Consider the following 26,653-nt stretch of genomic DNA (forward strand, 5'->3'; position numbering starts at 1 on the left):
AATAGCGGCCATGCATATCAATATTACATAGAAACACTGCCCCTTCTCTCTCTGGAAATGATTTGCCAATTTTATTCCAGGTCATAGCACACTGGGAATCCTAGCTAATCCTTCCCATATGTCGGCGTAAAAGATGGGGATTAAAGCTGACGGGCCTGAAATTCCCAGAATGTGGGGGACTGTATTGGTGCCACAATTTGAGAATGGAGAACCATAAGTGGGACAGTTCTGATACAACAAGCTGGCCAGACCCACATTTCATGATAAATGAGTTCATCCAAGCTTCCAAATTATGCATTTTTCTTCTTTTTCAATTAATGAGTTCTGTTGCTAAACTAAGTTCAGTGAGTTCTGCCCCATTTCGTGATCTTTCTTGCCACCGTTGTTAAGTGAACCACTGCAGTTGTTAACTGAGTAACATGGTTGTTAATTGAATCTGGCTTCCCCATTTGTCAGAAAGTCACAAAAAAGTGACCACGTGACCCCGGGATACTGCATCGGTCATAAATATGAATCAATTATCAAGGGTCTGAATTTTGACCATGGGGATGCTGCAATGGTCATACGTTACTTTTTTCAGTGTAACTTTCAACGGTCACTAAATGAACTGTTTTAAGTCGAGGGCTAGCGGTATTTACTACGGTATTAGTTCTAAAACCAAATTAGACTTAAATAGTTCTAATTATTATCAGTTCTTTAATTTTTTCAATGTAAGAAAATACCGTGTTTCCCCGAAAATAAGACCTGTCTTATATTTTTTTGAACCCCGAAATAAGTGCTCGGTTTTATTTTTGAGGAGGTTTTATTATTTTGGGATACATGGAGCAAGACGGGGCTCCTCTTGCTGTCTTACCTGATTTCCAGCTCTGTCTCCCTAACCCTAACCAGAGGAAATGGCAGGGATCGGCTGCACATGTGTTTAAATATTTTCAGGGAGGGCTTATTTTCGGGGAAGCGTTTATTTTAGCGCAGTTGCGCACAAGCTCAATTGGGCTTATTATCCGGGGAGTCTTATTTTTGGGGAAACAGGGTAGACAACGTTGGAAATCAAAATATATTTTCAATGCGAGCTACGCCTAAAAAAGCCATCTTCAGTTTGCTTGTTTTTAATAGTGTTGCTTAACGCCTTGAGAACAATATTAGTTTTGTTTCGCTTTTAATTCATGAAAAACTTTGGTCTATATCAAGGGTGTCCTATCTTGGCAACTTTTAAGACCTGTGGACTTCAACTCCCAGAATTCCTCAGCCAGTTATGCTGACTAGGAATTCTGGGAGCGGAAGTCCACAGGCCTTAAAGTTGCCAAGGTTGGACACCCCTGGTCTATATGAAACGTTACCCAACCCTAGAGTTAGAGGCCTCTTTGAGGGACACTCAAGAACCCATACCTGGTATTTGTTGGTGGAGTTGAAGGGAATTTCTGCCACTTTTTTGTTCTTCTCCCTCATCAGCTTCACAGATCCAGACGAAAGCTCGATACATTTCAATAGGGCTGATTCAGAAGCATCTCCTGCTACGTCACGCTTGGGGAGTGGGGGGGTGAAATAGGATCGTTTCAATGTTCTGTGTTTGGACATGCAGCCTGGCCTTCTCTCCCCACCACCCACCATCACCCAACCATCCTAATGATGGAACTAACAACATTCATAAGTGTAGGAAGTGGTGCCACAGGAGAACATTGGCTGCTAGATTAGATGGGTTCAAAAACGTCCAATATAGTTCTTGGAGGAAGGTCTATCACAGGGATCTGCAACCTTAAATGCTCAAAGAGCCATTTGGACCCGTTTCCCACAGAAAAGAAAACACCGGGAGCCACAAAACCTGGGTGGGCGTGGCCAACTCGATGTCACTCACTTCCACCGGTCACATGACCTCCTAGCCACACCTACCCAGCCGGTCATTAGGGCAGAGAACCAGTTGTTAAAAAACACCAGGAACCATAAAGTTCTTTTGACATCTCTCTCTCTCCCCTCCCTCCCTCTCTCCCTTTCCTTTACTCTCTGTAGCTCTCTATGTCTCTCTCTTTCCCACTCTCTCTGTATCTCTCTGTCTCTGGCCTGGCCGCTTCTCCATCCCCCGCCGGCGCCCTTACCTTCTCAGGCCAGGCGAGGAGTGACTGGGAGGGGAGGGCGGGGTCAGCCAATGGTGGGGGAGGGAGCCACAACAGAGGGCCCAAAGAGCCACATGCGGCTCCGGAGCTGTAGGTTGCTGACCCCTGGTCTATCAGAAGGAACCAGACCTGATGACCAAGTGCTGCTTTCAGGCATGGAGTCAGTCTACTTCTATATAGGGTATAGATGAGCAACAACGGATGTCTTGGATCTCCTACTGGTGGGTTTCCTAAATGTATCAGGTGGTCCACCAAGATGGAATGCTCATTATTTGGACCGAGGCCTGATCCAGCAAGCCTATTTTCAGGTTCTCATATTTCATCACGCGGTATAGAAATGAACATTCTTTTTCCTTATACTTGGCCTTCAACCCTCACATCTTCACCTGTCCTTATCTCCAGCACAATGACCATTCTCAATTTTCTAGATGCCGCTAAGGCCCAGATGATGCCTCCTCACAAGGAGTGGGTTCTCCTCCGCTCACCTTGAGGATGGGCACATTCTCTTGACCTCCCTTGAAGACAGCTCGGTTGCAAAGCCCAGCAATAAGAGACAAGGCCACCCAGGTGGGGGAGCTCTTATCAAAGGCCGTGCCTGCAATGAAAAATAAAGGAAGATGGTGAGGGGGGACGTTCTAGGTTAAGAAAGGAAATCACTTGAACTGTAGGCCAGGTGTCAACCCTGAAGCTGTCCTGACCGAAGCCATTTCGTCCGCTTCAGTGTTGCCACACTGGAGCTGAGGGTCAGGCAAGGGGGGGATTTGAGATAGAGGGATTGTTGTAGCCAAAACAAAATACTTTCTCTTGGGAACCAAGGTCACATCTGGAAGGAAGAAGGCAGAGTGATGCCACCCGGTTGTCAGACTGTACAATGATTGGACCATGTGACTGATTGTTTTGAGAAAGTAGAAACTCTTTTACTTTTAATGACCGAAGCGTAGTACATAAAATCATCTGCCACAATGTCCTACCTGTCAATGACTACTTCAGCTTCAACCACAACAATATACGAGCACACAACAGATACAAACTTAAGGTAAACCTTTCCAAACTCGACTGCAGAAAATACGATTTTAGCAACAGAGTGGTCAATGCCTGGCATGCACTACCTGACTCTGTGGTTTCTTCCCCAAACCCCCAAAACTTTAACCTTAGACTGTCTACTGTTGACCTCACCCCATTCCTAAGAGGTCTGTAAGGGGCGTGCATAAGTGCACCAGCGTGCCTACCGTCCCTGTCCTAATATTCCTTTTTTACTCTTACTCTGTTCATGTATTCAAATTATGTTTATACTTTTACCTGTTATCTTATATAGGCTTGACAAATAAATTAAATTAAATTAAATTAAATTAAATTAAATAATAAAATAAAATAAAATAAAATAAAATAAAATAAAATAAAATAAAATAAAATAAAATAAAATAAAATAAAATAAAATAAAATAAAATAATAAAATAAAATAAAATAAAATAAATAATGGGGTGAAAACCACAGGAGTTTTAGAGTTGGTTTTCACCAGATATGTGCCAATGTGATATTATCCAATAAAAGCAACGTTTGAGGAACTCAATGGCCTCGAGGTCTTGCTTGCAATGGATTTATTACTTGGAATCCTGACATTAAACCGACTCTTTGACACCAGGGAGAAAAGGGGAAATCGGGTGAAGGGGAAAGAGTAAGGGAGAATGGGTCAAATCGTGAAGAGGAGAAAGATGGGATTTCAATCAAGGTTCCACCTCAGCCTTTCTCAGTCTGTTGCACATCATTCTCACCCTACACAGCAAAACTGGGAGGATCTGTCATGGATCTAGAGCCGAGCTACAGATCCCAAGAAGACATGAACCCCCCTCAGCTTCCTATCCTTTCCGTTACAAAGAGGTCCTCTGTCAACTCTTCTTAATGCAAGATGGGGAAAGGGTCTCTGTAGTCTCTTTCCCCACAGTAATCCTCACCAGATTGATCCTCGGTGGTATCAGCCTCATGGATCTGGTTGTCAAACCACATGTGGGCAACAGTCATTCGGTTCTGAGTCAGGGTCCCTGTCTTGTCCGAGCAGATGGTGGAGGTGGAGCCCAAGGTCTCTACGGCTTCCAAGTTCTTCACCAAGCAGTTCTTGCGAGCCATGCGCTTGGCAGTCAAGGTCAGACACACCTAAATGGGAGGAATGAAACTTAGCGATGGGCTGAAGGAAAGGACTCCCATCAGAGATGCCCAATCTGGCATTTTCCTTGAAAGGCAAGAGTCTTCCAATATCTAAGGGGCCGCCACAAAGAAGAGGGAGTCAAGCTATTCTCCAAAGCACCTCAGGGTAGGACAAGAAGCAATTGATCTGTCCCCGTACCCACACACACACAAACACAGCCAGTCGAGGGTTAAGGAAACACTTTGGAACGCACCCAGGTCTTATCTCCCACTTGGCAGTGATAGACACACCGTCTGCCAAGTGACTTTATTTTCAAAGTAAAACAGAAAGATAAATACTCAAGAGTCCAAATGTCCGACACTTTAAATCTTTCTCTCAGCAGCTCCGGACGAGGCTTTAGTGACTATCCAAGGTTTGCTTTGTTCGTCACAAAGATCCTTGACCACCATCCTCTATTATATAGTCTCTGGGGTGTGGTCCAGTGACTCAGTTCTAATCCCTAGCACGCCTCCTAAACTGCTGCAAATGTTTATCACGCCTTCGGAGGCCTGCGTCCAGGAATGATGTTTCCTCATCACTCTGATCCAAATCAGCTGTCTCCTCTCCCTCGGCCGGCACTTGAGACAATGCCAGAGGGGAGGGGCCTGGAGAGGGAGGCCTGGCTGACTCCTCTTCCTCATGCTCGGAGCTTTCTTCCTCCGATGGGACAGGCTCAGAGGGCGGGGCCACAACAGCAATGGGTAGAAACTGATCAAGGAGAGAAGCAATTTAGAATTAAGGAGGAATTTCCTGGTAGTCAGAATAATTAATCAGTGGAATGACTTGCCTCCAGAAGTTATGGATGCTTCATCACTGGACGTTTTTAAGAACAGATTGGATAACTGTTACGGATGCTTCATCACTGGAGATTTTTTAAATTGTGGCTGCTTCATCATTGGAGGTTTTTAAGAAGAGATTGGATAACTGTTTGTCTGATATCCAGATCCTACGATCTGGAACGAGCTCCCCCCGGAGATACGGAGGATCCCGGATCTGCGCACCTTCCGTCGCGCGCTTAAGACTTTTTTATTTCATCAAGCTGGCCTGGCCTAAATCTTCTCCCCTTTTAAATATAAATTTTAAATATAAATTTTAATTTGTTTTAAATTATGGGGTATTTTAAATTCAGCCAAATTATTTAATTCGTTTTTAATCTATTTTAAATTTTTGTATTTATGTGTTTTATCTTGTGGCTGTTCACCGCCCTGAGTCCTTCGGGAGAAGGGCGGTATAGAAATTTAAAAATAAAATAAATAAATATAGAGTCTCCTGCTTGAGCAGGGGGTTGGACTAGAAGATCTCCAAAGTCCCTTCCAACTCTTTTATTCCCTTATTCTTTTTCAAAAAGTGAGCTCAACTTCACATCATTTTTTTTCCAAATGGAACATTGAGACATCATTATCATCACCACCTCTGGGAAACCAAGATGAGATATCAGTAGTTTTTTTTTTTAACAAATATAACAGAATAACAGCCAGAAGGGACCTTGGAGGTCTTCTAGTCCAGTAGCAAGAGCATGTAGACCAGTGGTGGGATTCAGCCAGTTCGCACCACTTCGGGAGAACCGGTTGTTAACTTTCTGAGCAGTTTGGCAAACTGGTTGTTGGAAGAAATCATTAGGGCAGAGAACCGGTTGTTAAATTACTTGAATCCCACCACTGATATAGACTTATATACCACTTCACACTGCTTTACAGCCCTCTCTAAGGGCCCCCTACAATCTGGGTCCCGATTTTACCCACCTCGGAAGGATGGAAGGCTGAGTCAACCTTGAGCCCGTCAGGATCGAACTGCTGGCAGTGAGCAGAGTCATCCTGCAATGCTGCATTCTAACCCCTGTGCCACTACGGCCCTCAAGCAGCAAACCCTATACCACTTCAGACAAATGGTTGTCCAATCTCTTCTTAAAAAAACTCCAGTATTGGAGCATCCACAACTTCTGGAGGAAAGTCGTTCCACTGATTAGTTGTTCTGTCGGGAAAGTTCTCCTTAGTTGTAGGTTGCTTCTCTCCTTGATTAGTTTCCATCCATTTTCTCTAGGAAGTTCTTTGGTAGACTTCTTGTCAGGTACTTACTGTGACTGTAGCCAAGAGTCCTTCAGGGACGTTGGCCACAATGATGCCAATGAGGAAAATGACAGCTTCCAGCCATGAGTAGCCCAAAATGAGAGAGAGCACGAAGAAGGAGACGCCCAGAAAGACAGCCACGCCTGTGATCAGCTGGATGAAGTGCTCAATCTCCCTAGCAATGGGGGTCTTGCCAACTTCCAGGCCTGAAGCCAAGGTGGCAATTCGACCCATCACTGTCCGATCTCCAGTGGCAATGACAACCCCACGGGCTGTGCCTGGTGGGAAAAGAGACAAATCGGTGGGCATGCATTCTCTCTCCAATTTTCTGTGCATCTAACAATTTCCAGATCTGGTAGGTGATTATAGCTCCTAGAATTCCCAGCTAACTTGACCGTTCTGGCTAGAAATTCTAGAAGTTGTAATCTCAGCTCAGGTTGGAGATCTCTGCTGTTGATTTGTGTTGGATGTTCACTGCCCATAAGGTAAAGGTAAGGTTCCCCCGAAGCTGCCATTGACATCACATCAAATATGCGAACCTTGGGCCAATCCATTAATTAATTCAAGACCTTGGATTTTGGAATCTGTGGATGAACTAATTAAAAGAGCATTGGAGTGTATTTATGGCATAGGCCCCGATGAATCATTTCAGATCTTTTTACTATTAAAGGTACTAGGCATGCTAGTCATTCCCGACTCTAGGGAGCGGTGCTCATCGCCGTTTCAAAGCCGAAGAGCCAGCGCTGTCCAAAGACGTCTCCGTGGTCATGTGGCCGGCATGACTCAATGCCAAAGGTGCACGGAACACTGTTACCTTCCCACCAAAGGTGGTCCCTATTTTTTCTACTTGAATTTTTTACGTGCTTTCGAACTGCTAGGTTGGCAGAAGCTGGGACATGTAATGGGCGCTCACTCTGTTATGCGGTGCTAGGGATTCGAACCGCTGAACGGCCGACCTTTCGATCAGCAAGCCCAGCGTCTTAGCACTGAGCCACCATGTCCCTTGCAATATTTAAATGAATTTAGGAACTACTGTTTGATAACTGTAACTTACAAATCTCACTAGGTTCCTTGAGGAGAGAGACAAACCATTAAGCTAATTTAGGATGAGAGTTTAGGTGTCAAGCGCCAGGGGAATCAGAAGATCCAGGCAGTTCAAATAGCTATAAAGATGTATTTGCAAGCTTAAGGTCTCGACAAGAACCTGAACTACTAACAGTCAAAGCAAATAGCCGGTAGATAAGAATCAACGGAATTCATGGTGAGCTGGGCTCAGATCTCTTGTTGTCATGAAGGGACTCAAGACTGATGAGGGGCTTGATACCTCCCTCAGGCTCAGCCTGGTGGACTCCTACGTTAGGTAAGCCCTTACTGAATTATTCTAGATTCCTCTCTAGCAATCCTTACAGTTCTTCAATCCTACAGTTCTACGGAGGAATTATTGAGTCTGTCATCTGCACCTCTAGAACCGTCTGGTTTGGTTCTGCAACCCAACAAGACAGACACAGACTTAAAAGAATAATTAGAACTGCAGAAAAAGCAATTGCTACCAACTTGCCTTCCATTGAGGACCTGTATACGGCACAAGTCGAAAAGAGGGCTGTGAAAATATTTACAGACCCCTCGCATCCTGGACATAAATTGTTTCAACTCCTACTCTCAAAAAGACGCTATAGGGCAATGCACACCAGAACAACCAGACACAAGAACAGTTTTTTCCCGAACACCATCACTCTGCTAAACAAATAATTCCCTCAACACTGTCAAACTAGTTACTAAGTCTGCATTACTATTAATCTTCTCATTGTTCCTATCACCCATCTCTTCCCACTTATGACTGTATGACTGGTATCCTTAAGATTTATATTGACTGTTTCCTAATATATATATATATATATATATATATATATATATATATATATATATATATATATATATATATATATATATATATATATATATATATATATATATATAATTTGATTTATATGCCGCCCTTCTCCGAAGACTCAGGGCGGCTTACAATGTGCTCAGCAATAGCCTTCATCCTTTTTGTATATTTATACAAAGCCAGCTTATTGCCCCCACAACTGGGTCCTCAATTTACCTACCTTAGAAAGGATGGAAGGCTGAGTCAACCTTGAGCCTTGGCGAGATTCGAACCCTGCAGTAATTGCAGGCAGCTGGTCTTAATAACCAGCTTAATAACAGGGTGCCTTAAACCCCTGTACTACCAAGGCTCTTGATATGATTTGATTGCTTATTTGTTCCCTATGACTATCATTAAGTGTTGTACCTTATGATTCTTGATGAATGTATCTTGTCTTTTTATGTACACTGAGAGCATATACACCAAAGACAAATTCCTAGTGTGTCCAATCATACTTGGCCAATAAAGAATTCTATTCTATTCTATTCTATTCTATTCTATTCTATTCTATTCTATTCTATTCTATTCTATTCTATTCTATTCTATTCTATTTTCTATTCCCATAAATTAAGGCAGATATATGCCCTAGCAGTCGCAAAGCCAATAGAAATTAAAAAAAAAAATACTGTGCTAATATGTTCTCTTAAATCAGTGTTTTTCAAATTAGGCAACTTTAAGATGCGTGGATCAAAATTTCCCAGACAAAGGATAATACACAGGTCATCTGATCATAATCCGGAAAGGTGTCAAATAAAGTTATTCTATTCAAATCGTAGCAGTGATATCTAGACTGGGGTCGAAAACTCATATCAATTCACAGCAATGTTTTTACTGAGATGTGGTTTCCCTTTTTCTAGTCAGGCCTAGAAGGTGTCCTAACTCCGACAGAAGCCCCTACCTTCGACGCAGTTGGTAGAGAAAAAAGTGATATTCCTGGTCTCGAGAGGATTGTCGTGGGTACAATCTGGAGAACGGGTCTGAGGTTCGGATTCACCCGTCAGGGAAGAGTTATCCACCTAGAGAGAAAATGCCAGGCCATGTCAAGTCCATCCAGAAAGGGTTCACAGTTAAAATTATCCTGGTTTTATCTCAAATTTGGCAGGTCAACAAACTGACAGATCTCGTAGAGTAATCGTCACAACTCATTTGAAAGGACAGATGGTTTGGGCTTGTTACGTAAGTCCGGGAAAGCTGATCACTTTTGTGAAAAGGATCCAAAATTCATTCTTCTCCCACTTGTCTGAGGCTGCTCCGCATCGAACAAAAGAAACAGGGAAATCCGAGCTGCAAGGTTGTACAGTGATACGACCTACGCAACATTGATCTTGTGCTCGGTAATCTGATCTCTCCACTTAGATTTGGTTAATGGGAGAGAACAGTTGGTAAAGGACACCGGCAAATTGCTCTTATTCCCAGGGGCTTGATAGTCTGTTCCAGAGCTGAAAGGAACAACAGCTGAAAAGAAGACTAGTAAGATTTTCACCAACCTTGCAACCGTGAGCTGAGATGATCCTTAGGTCAGCTGGGACTCTATCTCCTCCTTTCACCTCTACGAGATCTCCAACCACCACATCCTCAGCGTTGAGTTGCATCTTCTCCCCTTCCCTGATCACCAGAGCTTGCTTTGGGACGAAAAGCAAACTTCATTAAAACAATATATTCTGGATTTTCAGTCATGCTGACACGTGTTCCCCTAAAATATTTCTTTGTAAATCTATCCTTTTCCAAAGTTCATTGGCAACACAACTCTCACACTGCCTAAGAATGTACCATGAGGGGCGGGGGGGGGGGCTCAACACGTCTGGAGTTTGCCATATTGTCTCCAGGAGAGAACATTGTGTCATTCTTGTTATTATTATCCGGTTTCCCCAAAAATAAGACCCAACCGGAAAATAAGCCCTAGCATGATTTTTCAGGATGCTCGTAATATAAGCCCTACCCCCAAAACAAGCCCCGGTTAAGATCGTCAACCGTAGGGAGGCGTTTAGTACTGTATTTTCCCCAAAGTAAGATCTAACCAGAAAGTCATAATGCGTCTTTTGGAGAAAAAATTAATATAAGACCCGGTCTTATTTTCAGGGAAATACGGTATTTAACACATGTGCAACATTTGCAAAGGTTTCATATCTGATTTCATAAACCCGAGATTCTAAATGGTTGTGTTCACTCAACAGCCTTAACCAGACAGACTTCTGATTAACCCCCTTTTGACATTGTACAATACACTGGATCCTAAATTAATTTAATGCCCTGGACTCACACAACACACACACATACCCCAGAAAAACAAGGTTAAAACTAAATTCAGCATGGTACCTTACGTCACCCATTCCTGTTCACAAAATCCCCTGAAGTGGCTCCTAATTTCTGCTCCCATTTTACAAATAGGTGAGCTGAAAGATACCAGCAATGAAAATAATACCTATACATCACTTATAAAGGTGGCTTGGGCCTAACTTTATGGGGATTTTTTTTTCTCTGTGCGCTGTGTGCTCTCTGTCATTTTACCTCATAATGTTCCTGCTGGGTCAATTTACCTGACAATGCTCCCGTTTGCCTTCCTTATTTACTTAAATATATTTATTTATATAAAGCCACAAGTTCTTGTCTGACGCCATTTGGACACCGACTGCGCAATTCTCTGGCAGACTACCTGTACAGTAGTGGAAACCTTTTGGGAAAAGTTTATTTTTGAGGTTTGATGGCTAATAACACCAGATAATCCTATTCCACTGCTGGAATGGCCTGGGAATAGCCCAGACTTTAACCCAATTGGAAATCTATCGAGCGGACTCAAGAAACTTATTAGAAGCAATGATTCAATCTTGGTTTCACATTAGAACAGCTGCAGAATTAAAAGACTTGGTTCACTCCATGGGAAGACGTTGTAAGGCTGTAATTCATGCTTAAGGTTACCCAACTAAGGATTAACTGACGTGATAATTTTTGTATATCTAATTTTTTCTATAGTGATCATTTTTGTGTATCTAGTTTTTTCTACGTGCTTCACTTTTCTTCTTTATACTGTAACTGCTATTCTAATAGCAAATCCTTCATCAAAGTTATTGCATTACATTCTCGATTAAATTATCTTTCCATTGTTATATAATTTTATGGTACTACTACTCCAAAAAAGTGGTGTTATTAGCTACTTTTAGAAAACACACTTTTCCCCAAAAGGTTTCCACAATGTTGGCCACTACTGTACGTTGGTGTCGATATAAAAGACAACTGGCCATACCTGGGGTACCATATTCTTGAAGGATTCCATAATCTTAGAGCTTTTGGCCTCTTGGTAGTAGGAGAAGCAGCCGGTGATGATGACCACAGCTGCCAAGACAATACCCAGGTAAAGCTGTCCAAGAACAGAGACGAGGAAAGATTGGATCATCAGAAGGTCTTTGAGATACCCCAATCTTCATCCCTCCCAAAAGGAGACTCTCCAAACACGTAAATCCCACCGAAACTCACTGTCAGCACTTCAAGCTACATTTACTCTAGTGCTGACATAAGAAGAAGTGGAGGCATCTGGAAAGGGACATTTGACTTTTCACCTACTTATTTTCCCTGGAGATAATATCCCCTAGGAGATGGGATGGGAGGGGGGAAATTCCTTTGAGCTGGAGCGGTAGAATAGAGGTAGAATGACTTGGAAGATGGCCAATGAGTGCAGGGGAGTGGGGAACAGAAAGGGAGGGTTTTGGGTCTGGAAGTCAATGTTGGCTTCGATGAGTCGGAAGTAGAATGTCGTGCTTAATAAATGGGAATTTTTCTTCAAAGACTTTGTTTGAAATGCAATTTATTTGAGACCACCTCGAAACCTGACACTCACATTGTCACCTGCAGGGTCCTCTTCGGTTCCTGCCTGGATGCCGTAGGCGAGGAAGCAGAGTATGGCGCCGATCCACAAGAGGATGGAGAAGCCTCCGAAGAGCTGACGACAGAACTTGACCCATTCTGGAGTGGTTGGGGGTGGGGTGAGAGCATTGGGACCATCGCGGGCCAGGATCTCTTGGGCTTTGCTGTGGGTCAGACCCTGATAGTCAAAGAGAAAGAGAAAGGATAAAAAACTATAGGCTGGGAGAGTGTTCTGACCTAGACTTCCCCCAAAAAGCACAAAACAGAATCCTGGTCCCAACAAAACCCCTTTTATTAAACGAACAGTGAATTCCTCTCATTCACCTTCAGCAAAGTCTTTCGAGGGAGAATTTCAGTCACAGACCTTATCTGGCTTGGAGAGCTGCCAGGCCGATATCTTCAAAACTTGGCAAAGAGTCTCGGAGAGTCACGAACCAATTAAGCGAACTATTTGTCTCCTGCAAACTCCACTCCCCTTTTTACTCCTCTTTTATTCCCTCTGGGAGGGACCATTCATCGTCCACCTGTGGCCTTACTCCCAAGTCGACCCTTGTTCTTTAGCTGTTCCCTTCATCTGGCAACTCTGCGCATGTGCACATTGGGAACAGGCTCCAGCTGTTTGCCTGCCTCACTGATGTCTGACTCCAAAGGCAGCTGATAACTGGCATCCGGTCCTGGCCCCCTCTCTGCCTCCGATGCAGAGCCCTCATCACAGCCTTCCCCAGACTCTAGGACTGGCCCATGTTCCTCCCCAACCTCCTCACTGTCCGAATCTGCTGCCAGCTCCGCTGGCCAATGGCAAGCCACAACAGAGAGAAACATCTCTGTATCCCTTCACCCTTCCAAAGATATTTTTCCCTGGGGAGTAAAAAAAAAGCATGAACTACTCCAAATCATAAGCCACTTTTTCTATCTTTGGACAAATCATAGAGCTCAGTACACTTTACTTTTTGTAGTATTTTTATACTGTGCAAAACTTCTTTTATAAAAATAATTCTATTTTTTTTTTAAAAAAAAGGGATGAGTGGAAAACCCCTTTCATAGTCAAGGGATCTCCCCTGCCAAGGAAGTTTGTCCTTCCAATATTTTCTTGCATTGGACCATCTGATTTACCTATCAACATTTTGCAAGAATTCCTGCAGGCCCAAAATTTTAGTTTCAATGGCCCTGCAGAATGTAGCATCCTTTTTCCTCTGCTGACCAGAAGTCCAGTTCCCCCACCATAGAGTCTCCTCCTAGCGTGGCATCCTTTTTCCTCTATCTGTCCTAACCAAAAGCCCTATCAATTGTGGAGCCGACCAGCAACAGGGAGCCGCAGCAGAGGGATGAAAGAGCCACATGCGGCTCCAGAGTCGCAGGTTGCTAACCCCTGGATTAGAAGACCTCCAAGGTCCCCGATTGAAACTTTTTATTACACAGCTGCCCCAAAAGTTCTCTATCTGCTGGTCAGCTGATATCCTCCACCAGCTAGGTCATGGTGCTATGGAGCCTCCAGGTAGATGTTCAACCTATCTCCAGTCCTTGAGGAAAATAAGAAACACCCACCAGCCCTAACTGGAAAGTCCTTACCTGTACACAATCTGTGTTGTATTTCCGGCAGACTTCCTCAATGGACATTTTGTGCTCCGTCTGAAACACATGGCAAAAAGACGACACTTAGGAGGACCTCCTGCTATCTCCCTCCATCTTCATCATCATCTCTTGCAGTTCCACCCAACCACCCCATGGCCATCATTGGACCAAGGTAGGTCATCATCACTCCCCATTTCTTGCAGCTCCACTCAACCACCCAATCACCTCTGTTGGATCAAGGTAGGTCATCACTCACCATCGCCACTTCCTTCTTGAGATCATCCAGATCCCGACTCTTCTGCTGAGCTTTGGTCTTCTTGGGTGAAGAATCGTCATCATGTTTGTCTTGGGTGGTGGCCACACGATAACTGTCTGAGCGCCCGTACTGCATGGAGAAAATCGGCGGAGACGTAAGTAAAACACCCCATCGAAAAATGCAATCTTTGTCTCAAATTGTTTTTCAGTTTGCCCCAATTTGCCATGTACAGGAGGTCCTCGACTTACAACCACCTTTGTTAAGTAAGTTTTGCCTCATTTTATGACCATTCTTGCCACGGTTGCTAAGTGAATTGCTGCAACTGAGAAGTTAGTAACCCAGTTGTTAAGTGAATCTGGCATCCCCGTTGACTTTGCTTGTCAAAAGGCTGCAAAAGGGCATCCCGTAACCTTGGGACACAGCAACGGTCGTAAGCACGAGTCAGTTGCCAAGGGTCTGAATTTTGATCACGTGATCAGGGGGAGGCTACAAAGGTTGCCAGTGTGGGGAAAAAACGGCCATAAGTCACTCTTTTCAGTGCCGTTGTAACTTTGAGTTACTAAATTCTAAATGAACTGTTGTAAGTCGAGACTACCTGGACACCTGTTCTGAAAGTAACAGATAAATTAAGCTGTTCTGAACAGGAAACAGAGAAAATTCAGGGAAGGTCAGTAAATGGGGAGGGGAAAAGCCCCTAGGTGGATAATTCTCCTCCCAATAACAATTTGGATATGAAAGCAACTCCAGTTTGTATCTAATGGTTTGGAAGCCTTGATCAATTTTAGTTGATATTAATATGATGGAATCGGCTATTTCTAATTTACAGCTAGTCCTCGACTTACAACCATTTATTTAGTGACTGTTCGAATTTACAACGGTGCCGAAAAGGTGACTTATGACCAGTCCTCAAATTTACGACCATCGCAACAACCCCCATGGGTTCTGTGATCAAAATTTGGCTGGTTTGCAACCGGCAAATGTATTTACGATCCCAGGATCGAAAGGTTGTCTTTGTGCAACCTTCCCAGCCATCTTCCAACAAGGAAGGGCCATGGATGAAGACAGATCTGCTTAATGACCATCTTTCATCTAACAACTGCAATGAAGAGCAACAAAGATGATGAGGGGACTGGAGGCTAAAACATATGAAGAACGGTTGCAGGAACTGGGTATTTTTAGTTTAATGAAAAGAAGGACTAGGGGTGACATGATAGCAGTCTTCCAGTATCTCAGGGCTGCCCCAAAGAAGAGGGAGTCAAGCTGTTCTCCAAAGCACCTGAGGGTAGAACAAGAAGCAATGGGTGGAAGAAATTCAAATGAATCTTACAGGGTAGTCTTAAGTAAGTAAGGCAGTTCCTCTCCGTTACATTCCTTCGCCTACGATTAGCCTACCTTACAAAGCTCCACAGTTGAAATTACAGAGGGAAAAATTTCTGCTTTTTAGAAACTGGTTCCTTTGAGGACTTTTCACTGATAAGGTTTAATTTCAGAGCTAGCATCCTTTGCCACTGATATCCCTCTGGAACAGGTGAGGAATAAGTCTAGCACAGTATTTCTCAACCTTGGCAACTTTTAAGATGTGTGGACTTCAACTCCCAGAATTCCCCAGCCAGCAACTTTAAGATACGTAGACTTCATCTCCCAGAATTCCCCAGCCATTATTGAGAAATAATGGATGGAGCAAGAAAATATCAATTCAACTGCATCCTTAGCACCCTCTTAACACAACTTGCTCCAGACTGTTGTTGTTGTTGTTCTTGTGGGGGTGGGTGGGTGGAAAATGGAGAAGAAAGTGTTAGGCATTGCTTTCTGGAAGAATCGAAGGATTTAAGCCAGTGAAACAACCAACCAATAAATAATAAAATGCATTTTTCTTTCCCCAGTGAGAAATTGGCTTAAAAGGGGATCCATATTCTGGGGATCATTGCTGTTTGATCCTGAAATGATTTAGGATTATTTTGCACACTTACAACTGTTGCAACATCTCCATGGTCTAAATTCAGATATTCATATTTACGGCCATTGCTGCATCCCAGGATACGATCACATTTTGCAACCTTCCGACAAACTCAATGGGGGAAGCTAGATTCGCTTAACAACCGTTTGTTACTAACTTAACAACTGCAGTGATTCCCTCAACAACAGTGGCAAGGAAAGTCGTAAGATGGGACAAAATTCACTTTAAAAGGTTTCACTTAATTTCAACAGAAATTTTGGGCTCCATCGTGGCAGTAAGGACCACCTGAATTTGTGATTCTTTGCCATGTTTACACGACAGGAGGAGGGGGGAAATTAGCATCATGGACCAGACAACTCTCTGAAATGTATAATTTGTAGGTAATTTCACCGATCGTTTTTGGATTGAATTCACCCAGGGCTGAATCAGTGAACAAAGGAAAAGCGAGCATCCTTTTGAAGCCGAGCCTGGCTGCTATCCACGAAAGAAGCAAGATGAGATGCCATCAATAAACATGCAAAGAATATCCAAGGAGAAATTGAATGACCTTGGGATGTCCTTGCCCAGAGGCCCAACAGCCATCTTAAGTAGGAATTGGATATGTCTGGTCTATTGAAAAGAAGGACTAGGGGAGACATGATAGCAGTCTTCCAATATTTGAGGGGCTGCCACAAAGAAGAGGAGGGGGAGTTTTGTCAACCTATTCTCCGAAGCACCAGAAGGCAGGACAAGAAACGACGGATGGAAACAAATCAAGGAGAGAAGCAACCTGGAACTAAGGAGAAATTTCCTGACAGTGAGGACAATTAATCAGTGGAACAACTTGCCTCCAGAAGTTGTGAATGCTCCAAGACTGGAGGTTTTTAAGAAGATTGGACAGCCCTTTGTCTGAAGTGGTGTAGGGTTTCCTGCCTAAGTGGTGGGTTGGACTAGAAGACCTCCAAGGTCCCTTTCCCACTCTGTTATTCTCTTATTCAGTCAAGCAGGCCTTACTGGGAATAGGGTGGGGGTTGTTGCTGGATGGATGAGCAGCAAAGGAAAAATAAAAACCAAAACTGCTTCCCTCTTTCTTAAGTCCCATCATGGAATTGTCAGTCATGATATAAATCCCTGCCAATAAAAACCTGACTCCAGACATCCGAGCGTCTAATTTAACCCCGCTCTTTAATAAGCAGAGTTTACCCATTTTTTTTTTTTAAATGAATGTACGCAGAATAGGCGCTGCTGTTTGCTTTGATGGGTCACGCTTCCCCATAATCACCGTTAAGAAGTTGATATCAAAAGCTCAGACGTCGTCACATGGCAGGGCCCCCCGCGTGCGGCCCACCCAACGCAGCCGTGCAGAAAGATCACCGTGAAAAAGGGATGGACATCTCACATCCATCACTGCAGCTCTTTTCCTGTTGTTGTTGGGTTTTTTTTTCCCCTTCTTCTCCAGCCGCAGGACCAGGGGGGACAAGGTTTTGGGCCCGAGAATTCAACCCCGTTCTTAGTCCGTGATGGTGGGGGGACCTGCAAGCCTGGGGGGGGGTAAGGGCCATTCTGTGGCCCTTACCAAGGCAGAGACATTATTTCAACCTTGGCGCACCCCTGTGTGTGTGTGTGTGTGTGTGTGTGTGTGTGTGTGTGTGTGTGTGTGTGTGTTTGTGATGCAGATAAATAAGAGCTCCCATCTTCTTCTTTTTTTTGCAAAGACATCAGGAAGAAGAAGATATAAAATCTATAGCTAACACAGAAGCGGGGGTGGAATTATACTGCAGTGCAGAAGAGGGGGGGGAAAATGCCATTCGGAGGGGAGCCATTTTTCCTGGTGGCAGCTATTCGAAGGCAATCGAAAAAGGAGACGTGCCAACCACTCGCCGGTGCAGAGAAGGAGGAAAAAAAGGGGGGGGGGTTTCCTTGTCTTAGAGATTTGGGGGGGGAGGAAGGCTGTTGACAGCAGGCTGTTTAGCTGAAGGGCTCTTGGGGGGTGGGGGGTCCTGCACCTCACCCGAGCGCTTTGGGGCCCCTTTTTTCTCAGCTGGGACTGGCTGCCACCCCCAGATTCTGCGGTGCTGCGGGTGGTAAGATCCCTGGCATGGTGCCAGAGCTGCAGCAGTGCCCGGACAACTGCAGCGGCCATGCCATGGGGGAGAGGAGGGGCAGAAAGGCAAACACCCCCCCTTTTTTTTCCTTCACCTCAAAGAGGCGGCCTGCGCCGACCTTTGGGGAGCCCGTTGGAGGTCACTGTGCCCCATTGAAGAGGACACGGGTGAACGGGAAGGCTGGGGAGAGGAATAAGAGATCCCCTCTTTTCTTCAGACCTTCCAAAAGACCCCCCCCCCCCAAAAAAAGGACAAGGAAGACATCTCCAGAACCTGGAGCCAAGACACAAGGAAAGGAGGGCCATTGGATGGGGGGCAGGAGGGGCGTCCTGCTTGCTCTCACCCAGGCCAGCGGGAATCCCCTTCCCCGGGGCCCTACGGTGTCAATGGTCTATTTTCCTTCCTCTCCCTTTGGATCCTCAAACACCCCACCCCCACCCCATTTTTTGCTGCAAAGGATGTCTCTCCCACAGCTGCAGACACCAAATATAGAAATATGGGGAGGGGGGAGGAGAGGGGGAGAGAGAGAGAGAGGAAAAGGGAAGGGATGGGGGCAGCCATGGAGGAAGCCAGGAGGCAGCCATTCAAATCTTTCCTGGAACATCCTGGGGGATGTTAATAAGGGGGGAAAGAAGACTCCAGCCACCTTAGAGTGACCTATGCATTTCCTTTCCTCACTTCAATGCTAACCCCCCCCATCCCCATCCTCCCCTCCCCCCCCCAATACCGCCACCATTTTTCTGTTTCCCCTTCCTACAAGGTTACAGCTGCCGCTGCTGCAGGCGTCCCTTCCTCCTTGGGATCAGACTGAAGGCAGATCAGCTGCCTTTCTGGACCCAGGCCATCTGTCTCTCTCTCTCTCTCTCTCTCTCCCCCCCCCCCCTCAAGCTACCCACACATATCTAGGGCAGGCAACCCTCTCCTCACCCTCTCCCCATCCCTGTCCTTGCATTGTTTTTTTCTTGCCCATTGATTTTTTCCCCCTCTATCTTCTATCTCAGTCTGGGGGGGGGGCTCTCTTTTTTCCCCCACCGATGCCCCCCTGCTCCCCACCTGCCCCGCAGCCCCCTTTGAGAAGAGCAACGGGGAGGGGAGGAGGGGGGGTGGGGAAGGAGGGGGGTTGTCTCGTGTGGGGGGATCCCACAATTATTTGGGGGGGGAGGGAGGGGGGAAACAGCCGCCTTAGGCTGCCGCAGCCTCTGTGGATGCGCCCCCCCTCCCAGCAGGACTGGCGTCCCTTGCTGAATATCAATGAGGGAGGACGAGCGCCCCCCCTCCTCGGTGTAATCATCTTCCCTTAAACCAGGTTTCTCTCCCAATTTTTTTTTAATTAAAAAAAAGGAAAAAAAACCCGTCTCTGCTCTTTCGTCTTCTCCATCGCCCTTCCACACCTTTCTTATTTTCCCTCTTTGCAAGACAGTGAGTCATCTTTCTCCTTCATTTGTTCATCACCCTTTGCTGACATATTGTCACCTGGAGGTGGGGAGGGGGGATTAACCAGAGCGCCCTGCTACTTCCCTGCTAGCTTTTCAGCACCTTTGGCTTTCCCGATTCCTAGGCAGCCCTCTTCTCCGACCCCCGGCCCGCTCTCCAAATAAAATAAAATAAAACCAGTCTCATAAAGGAAAATGCAGGTCCTTGAGATCTTATTTGGGTCCATCGCTGTCACCCCAATAATGCACAATCGTAGGTTCTGGCGGACACACTCACACAAACGTTATCTAGGCACGCACATAACCTTCTCGAGGTTCAGGGGTAGGGAAAAGAGGCGATATGACGGGCCCGGCTTAAAATAATTTCCAAACTGTATGAAAAGGGGGGGGGGAGACAGTCTGAAGCCAAGGGGGGAAGTAGAGGCCAATGGAAAGGGCCTGGAATGCGTCATTCGCCCTCCTGCATTGTGGGTCGAGAGAGAGAGAGAGGGAGGGAGGGAGGGAGGGAGAGAGAAAAGAGAGAGAGAGAGAGAGAGAGAGAGAGGGAGGGAGGGAGGGAGGGAGGGAGAGAAAGAGGGAGAGAGAAAGAGAGAGGGGAGGGAGAGAGAGAAAGAGAAAGAGAGAAAAAAAGAGAGAGAGAGAGAGAGAGAGAGAAAGAGAGGGAGGGAGGGAGAGAAAGAGGGAGAGAGAAAGAGAGAGGGGAGGGAGAGAGAGAAAGAGAAAGAGAGAAAAAAAAAGAGAGAGAGAGAGAGAAAGAGAGGGAGGGAGGGAGGGAGAGAAAGAGGGAGAGAGAAAGAGAGAGGGGAGGGAGAGAGAGAAAGAGAGAGAGAGAGAAAGTGAGGGGGAGAGGGAAAGGGAGGGAGGGAGGGAGGGAGAGAGAGCAGAAGGGGGAAAATTGGGGGCGGGGGTCCTTGCTCTCAGTAATGAAGGAAATCCGAAGCCCACCATTTTCCATCACCTGCCCCCGTTGGCTTACAAACCCCCATCGTCCCCAACCAAGCAGCACGCCGGCTGAGGATGATGGGAAGCAGTCGCCCAGCCTCTCCGGAGGGTGCAGCAGCAGGGAGGAAAGCTGACTCCCCAACCCCCACCCCCCCAGCCACCCAGCCACCCCCACACAAGACACCTGTCGCTCCAAGAACGACGCGCGTTTTCCCAATTGCAGAGTCAGCCACAGGCAAGGTTATTCAGACGGACGCTTATCTCCGGACCAGGTCCTGTGGAGACGGACGGACCCCGTTGTAAGGGACGGTTGGCGTCTCTGGGGAGGGGGGGCAAAGGGTCCCGGGGAGAACCCAACCCCCTCCCCACAGAGAAACAAAGAGCATCTCTAGGGGGTTGGGGGGTAAAGAGAGAGGGAGGGAGGGGGAGATAGAGAGAGAGGGAGGGAGGGAGGGAGGGGGAGATAGAGAGAGAGGGAGGGAGGGAGGGAGGGAGAGAGAGAGAGAGCAGAAGAGCCTTGGTAGTACAGTGGTCTAAAGCACCCTGTTATTAAGACCAGCTGCCTGCAATTACTGCAGGTTCGAATCTCCCCAGGCTCAAGGTTGACTCAGCCTTCCATCCTTTCTAAGGTAGGTAAATTGAGGACCCAGTTTGTGGGGGCAACAAGCTGACTTTGTATAAATATACAAAAGGATGAAGTCTATTGCTTAGCGCATTGTAAGCCGCCCTGAGTCTCCGGAGAAGGGCGGCATATAAATCAAAATTAAAAAAAAAAAGAAGGGGGAAAATTGGGGGCGGGGGTCCTTGCTCTCAGTAATGAAGGAAATCCGAAGCCCACCATTCTCCATCACCTGCCCCCGTGGGCTTACAAGCCCCCATTGCCACCCTTCTCCCGGGTGGCAAAGCGGGCACCCTCTGCCTCTTGGGTGGGCTCCTCTGCAGGAGCCAGATGCGGATCGTGGGGTGGGGGTGGGGGTGGGGGTGGGGGTGGGGTGGGAAAACGAGAGACTGCGACTTACCCCCATCTTGGCGGCTTTGGCGTCTCAGCCTGGGTGTGCCAGGCTCCCTTCGGGGAAAGCAGACGCCCGGCAGGCAAGCGGGATGGCCGGATGGATGGATGGATGGATGGAAGGAAAGAAGGAAGGAAGAAAGAGCCGGGAGCCGAAGAGCGAGAGACAGACAAGGGAAGAGGAGGGAGCTGCCGGCGCCCCCAGCCAGGGATGCTGTGCCCACGGCTGCCAGGCACAGAAGGACGGGACGTAGCGCACTCCTGGCGCTGCTGTCTGAACCAGGGCAGGCTGGCCAGCCAATCAGCGGGCGCTTCCCCCCTCCCCGGCCCACCGCTAAGCCCCGCCCCTTTTACTGCAGAATTCACCTTGTCCAAGGTGGGGGGCGGGAAGGAGCCGGGGATGCCCCTGCTTGACTGAGGCAGCTCCCCCCCTTCCTCTGCCCCCCCAATGCAAAACACAGAAGCTGCAGATGGGGAATACATCACAATCATACGATTTTATTTTATTTTTTTAAGACAAGGGCCTCAGGGCAAATCTAGGCCTAGGGTCCCAGCCTCCTGGATGCCCTTCAGGCCCAGCCAGAGGTGGGTTTCAGCAGGTTCTGACCAGTTTTGGAGAACCGGTAGCAGAAATTTTGAGTGGTTCAGAGAACCGGGTAGTAAAAATTCTGACTCATCATCTATTCTCTGCCTCCCAAGTCCCAGCTGAGCGGGAGTAAATGGGGATTTTGCAGTAACCCTTTCCCTTGGATTGGGGAGGGAATGGAGATTTGACAGTATCCTTTCCCTGGAGTGGGGTGGGAATGGAGATTTGACAGTATCCTTCCCCTGCCATGCCCACCAGGCCGTGCCCACCAAGCCACACCCACAGAACCGATAGTAAAAATTTTTGAAACCCACTACTGGGCCCAGCCCAGTGCCCCCCTCCCCATGCCCACCCCTTCTGGGTGCGCACACCAACCCCTGCAGGTAGACCACCTCAAGATCAAAAGGATCCAAAACTGGAAAGGAGAGAAGATAATTACCGATGAAGAAATTATTATGAAAATGTTGGACTGTGCTGAAATGAGTAGATTGACATTTGAAATAAGAGAACAGGAAGATAAACAATACTATTTGATATGGGAGATATTTTATCAATGGTTTGATAAAAAAAAGTATGGAGATGAGATAGCATATATGAAATGTTTAAATATTTATCTTTAGTTTAAGTAAAGAATAATTGCTATATGAGGAGATTTGGAGAATTGTAAGCACGAAATGATTTTAACCGATTGAGATGCTGTCTATAATTGTTTGTAAGGATGATATTTTTATGTTATTGTTGTGTTTTTTTTCTTATTTTTTTTATTTTTAATCTAAAATAAAACTTTTTCAAAAAAAAAAAGATCAAAAGGATCCACCCTCCCGCCTCCCTTTCTCATCCCTACGGAAAACAGACCCACAAACGCCATGTTTCCATGTTCTGCACCAGGCCCCCGATCCACAGAGTGGGGGTTAAATGCACCCCCCCCCCATTCAACCTCCAAAGCCACCCCAGCCCAGTCTCTGCGGTAGATTTGTCAGAATGCAAACCAAGGGCATTCTTAAAACAACATCTAGGCTGCATTCACACAACACGCTGTATTTTAATCAGGTCAATTTAGGATCTCGGGGTGGGGGGTCACCTGGGGGCTGTTTCAACCTTGGTTTGGGTTGTGGTCCAATCTGTGGTGAGCTCAGTGATGTTCAGTATACTACCCAAATCAGAGACTGGGTTAATTCAGGCTGAAGGTGTTGTGGGAATGCAGCTATTTTTTTAAAAAAATTGATTTATATGCCGCCCTTCTCCGGAGACTCAGGGCAGCTTACAATGCACTAAGCAATAGCCTTCATACTTTTGTATATTTATACAAAGTCAGCTTATTGCTCCCACAAACTGGGTCCTCAATTTACCTACCTTAGAAAGGATGGAAGGCTGAGTCGACCTTGAGCCTAGTGAGATTCGAACTTACAGTAATTGCAGACAGCTGGTGTTGATCACAATGCTATCAGTCTGCTGAGGCCACCAGGCTCTTTTACCTATTAACCCAGACGTAAGAATATATAACGTAGCTACAGACAACCGCCAAATATAAACCAGAGAATAAGCGCAACGGAAGACTAACATGGTTTGCCAATCAAAGAAGTCTTCTTCAAAACTTCCGTTTCTGATCTTTGCACTTAAAAAGCTCATGGAACAAACGAGAAATGATCCTCTATTAAGGAACATCTGCTACTTGTATCAGACCAAGAGTCAGTATTTCTCAAGAGTGCTCAAAATATATTTTTTTAGCTTTGTGGGAGATAGAAAATATGATAACAAGAGAGGCAAGACTCAGCCAGAAGCTAACCCTAACCGGAAGCAAAAAAAAAGGTAAAATATAAGAAAATTTGTAGGTCCCAAATCTCAGCTTTAGAGATGACTACTTAATCTGGTGCTTCTCAACTGAGCAATTTTAAGATGTGTGGACTTCAACTCCCCAGAATTCTGGCTGGGGAATTCTGGGAGTTGAAGTCCACACGTCTCAAAGACATCAAGTCTGTACTAGTTTGTTCTATAAATAAAAATAATGTACCAATGGTGGAGAAAATAGTGTCGGTGGACATTAATTTGGGTTAATGTCCCAAATTAGAGATAATTCGGAAATAAAGGGATTAAAAATTAAGTCACAAGAATATAAGGTCCAAGCATTCGCAGATGATCTGGCATTTATTATTGAGGAACCTTTAGAATCTGGACCCATTTTATTACAAGACATAAACCAATTTGGCGCGGTAGCAGGATTTAAAATGAATAAAGACAAAATTAAAATATTGAGTAAGAAAAAATAGTGTACCAACTTGTATTGTGTACCAACAAGATGTTATGCCACTTTTGACCTCTACAAATGCAAATATTACTAAATACTGGGTTTACACAAACACTTAAACTGATTATTTATTATTTATTTATTATTTATTACATGTATTTATATGCCGCCATTCTCCCGAAGGACTCAAGGCGGTGAACACAAGTTAAGAAACAAGTACAATAAAATAATAATTTAATCCAAATAATTAAATAGTAGTAAATAATAAAGCCCGGAATCAGTCTTAAACTGTATCAATTGCCTGATTTGTCTAGGAAATCATAAACTAGCCAAATCGTCTCTGTTCATGCAATAAAGCTAACCTAGTATCCAAATATTTTGCTGCAACTGCAAGACTTCTGAAGAATCTTACAGTCTAAAAACAGGGATGTTTTGGTCATTTCAAGGCCTGTGGATTTCAACTCCCAGAATTCCCCAGCCAGCCATGTTAGCTGGGGAATGCTGGGAGTTGAAGTCCCCAAGTCTTAAACTTCAAAACCTAAATCCACAAGTCATGCTGGTAGGGGAATTCTGGGAGCTGAAGTCCACAAGTCTTAAATTTGCCAAGGTTGGACACTCCCTGGCTTAAAATGTGTCTTTAGTCACCATTTCATATTTTTGTCCTTTGGCTTTTTTTGAATCTTGTTATTGAACAAAGCAGCAGAACAGGATTTTAGAATCAATCAGTTTGGAGAAAAAGTATATTTACGAGAAACGGACAGAGACAGAGACATCTGCCTTTGAAAAGGAATATTTGGCTGCATTTGCACCTTTTAAGTGTTCTTTAGCTCCAGCAACACAAGTTACCAAAGAGTGACTAAAGAAATTTAAGTGAGGAGTTTTCACCTTGATGTGTTTACGAGACTGTACCACCTTCTCCTCCCCACCCCCGCCAATCTGCAGAATTCAGTGTGAATTTTGGAAGAGTTGCACTACAAAGCAATCTATTGGTGCAGGTAATCCTCAACTTACAACCGTTCATTTAGTGACTGCTTGAAGTTACAATGACATTGAAAAAAAGGGAGCTATGGCTGTTTTTCCTATAACCATTTTTATAACCATGGTCACCTAATCAAAATTTGGATGCTTGGCAATGGACTCGGATTTATGACGGTTGCAGTGTCCCAGGGTCATGGGATCACCTTCTGTGACCTTCTGATAAGCAAAGTCAATGAGGAGGCCAGATTCACTTAACAACGGTAGCACAAAAGGTCGTAAAACGGGACAAAACTCGCTTAACAGCTGTCTTGCTTAGCCGTGGAAATTTTGGCTTCAATTGCGGTCATAAATCGAGGATTATCTGTACCTTCAACCCAAAGAATCGTCCTGTTTTTCCATCTCTAAGTCCCATTCCCCACCTCCCCATCTCTACCCCGGTCTCCGAGATCAAGGCTACTGCCAGAATTCAGAGCGTCTCTGGGCCTTAGTACCAATTTTTAGCCTCCTTCATCCTTCATCCAATCTCCATGGCAACTAGATGGGGGGGGGAGGCCATGTGACTCAGAGTCACTGTGGCAACCAGAAAGAAGGGGTTTCCACAGCAGCAAAGGGAAAAGAAAGGGAATATGGGCTTTCAGAAGGATTTGTCCTGCGTCTCAATGACTTTTAAGTCTAGCGCAACTGAGATGGAGGAGGATATATTCATTCTGGGCATCTCAGTGGCTGCAAAATGCTTGAGCAAAGTCACAGTAGAACAATTCTTTCCCCCATCAATATTACAAGAGCTATTAATTGATTGAGAGACCAAAGATTCACCCAGGGATAGAAGGAGAAATTCACCACATTTTTCACCGGTTCCCTTTCAAGCTGGACTCCTCCACATCGCTGGGCCTACATCTCCTGTTATCTCATGCAGGGAAAACTATAAGTTCCAGGAGGCATACAGGGTGCCTCTGTAGAAAAGCACAGTCATGGTTTTGGAGGAGAGGTGACTGCTGGTAAAACTTGTGCTTAGCGCAGGAGGAAGAATTGAGAAAGAATTCAAGACTTACTTCGCCTTGACTCGCTTTGGTACCCAAAGGGAGGGAAGGCCAGACTTGATTAGGCTTTCGAGATTCTGTTCTTGTAGCCTCTATAAGAGCTATGGTGGTGCAGTGGTTAGAATGCAGCGTTGCAGGCTAACTCTGCCGAATGCCATCAGTTCAATCCTGACCAGCTCAAGGTTGACTCAGTCCAAGGTCGGTCAAATGAGGACCCAGATTGTTGGGGGCAAGATGCTGACTCTGTAAACTGCTTAGAGAGGGCTGTAAAACACCATGAAACGATATATAAGTCTAAGTGCTATTGCTATACTGGCGGTGATGGCGCAATGGTTAGAATTGTAGACAAATTCTGCCCACTGCCGGGAGTTCGATCCTGAAAAGGCTCAGGGTTGACTTAGCCTTTC

At 45.5% G+C, this 26,653-nt stretch overlaps 1 protein-coding gene across 1 annotated transcript in view; it reads right to left on the reverse strand.

Annotated features, from left to right (window-relative positions):
- The window catches only part of LOC139321115 (sodium/potassium-transporting ATPase subunit alpha-3), a 30,897-nt gene extending 16,790 nt beyond the window's left edge, over window positions 1-14,107 (reverse strand). The window contains exons 1-10 of the mRNA XM_070949737.1: window positions 13,973-14,107; window positions 13,714-13,773; window positions 12,119-12,322; window positions 11,528-11,641; window positions 9,774-9,908; window positions 9,185-9,302; window positions 6,366-6,634; window positions 4,061-4,259; window positions 2,594-2,703; window positions 1,387-1,521 (exon numbers count right to left, since the gene is read on the reverse strand). Coding sequence (XP_070805838.1) covers window positions 1,387-1,521; window positions 2,594-2,703; window positions 4,061-4,259; window positions 6,366-6,634; window positions 9,185-9,302; window positions 9,774-9,908; window positions 11,528-11,641; window positions 12,119-12,322; window positions 13,714-13,773; window positions 13,973-14,107 — 1,479 coding nt within the window. The remainder of the gene's footprint in view (window positions 1-1,386; window positions 1,522-2,593; window positions 2,704-4,060; window positions 4,260-6,365; window positions 6,635-9,184; window positions 9,303-9,773; window positions 9,909-11,527; window positions 11,642-12,118; window positions 12,323-13,713; window positions 13,774-13,972) is intronic.
- Window positions 14,108-26,653: the final 12,546 nt, after the last annotated feature.

Source organism: Pituophis catenifer, unplaced genomic scaffold (assembly GCF_029215685.1).
Source record: "Pituophis catenifer annectens isolate HBS135680 unplaced genomic scaffold, rPitCat1.0.hap2 SCAF_9, whole genome shotgun sequence".
NCBI classification, from domain to species: domain Eukaryota; kingdom Metazoa; phylum Chordata; class Lepidosauria; order Squamata; family Colubridae; genus Pituophis; species Pituophis catenifer.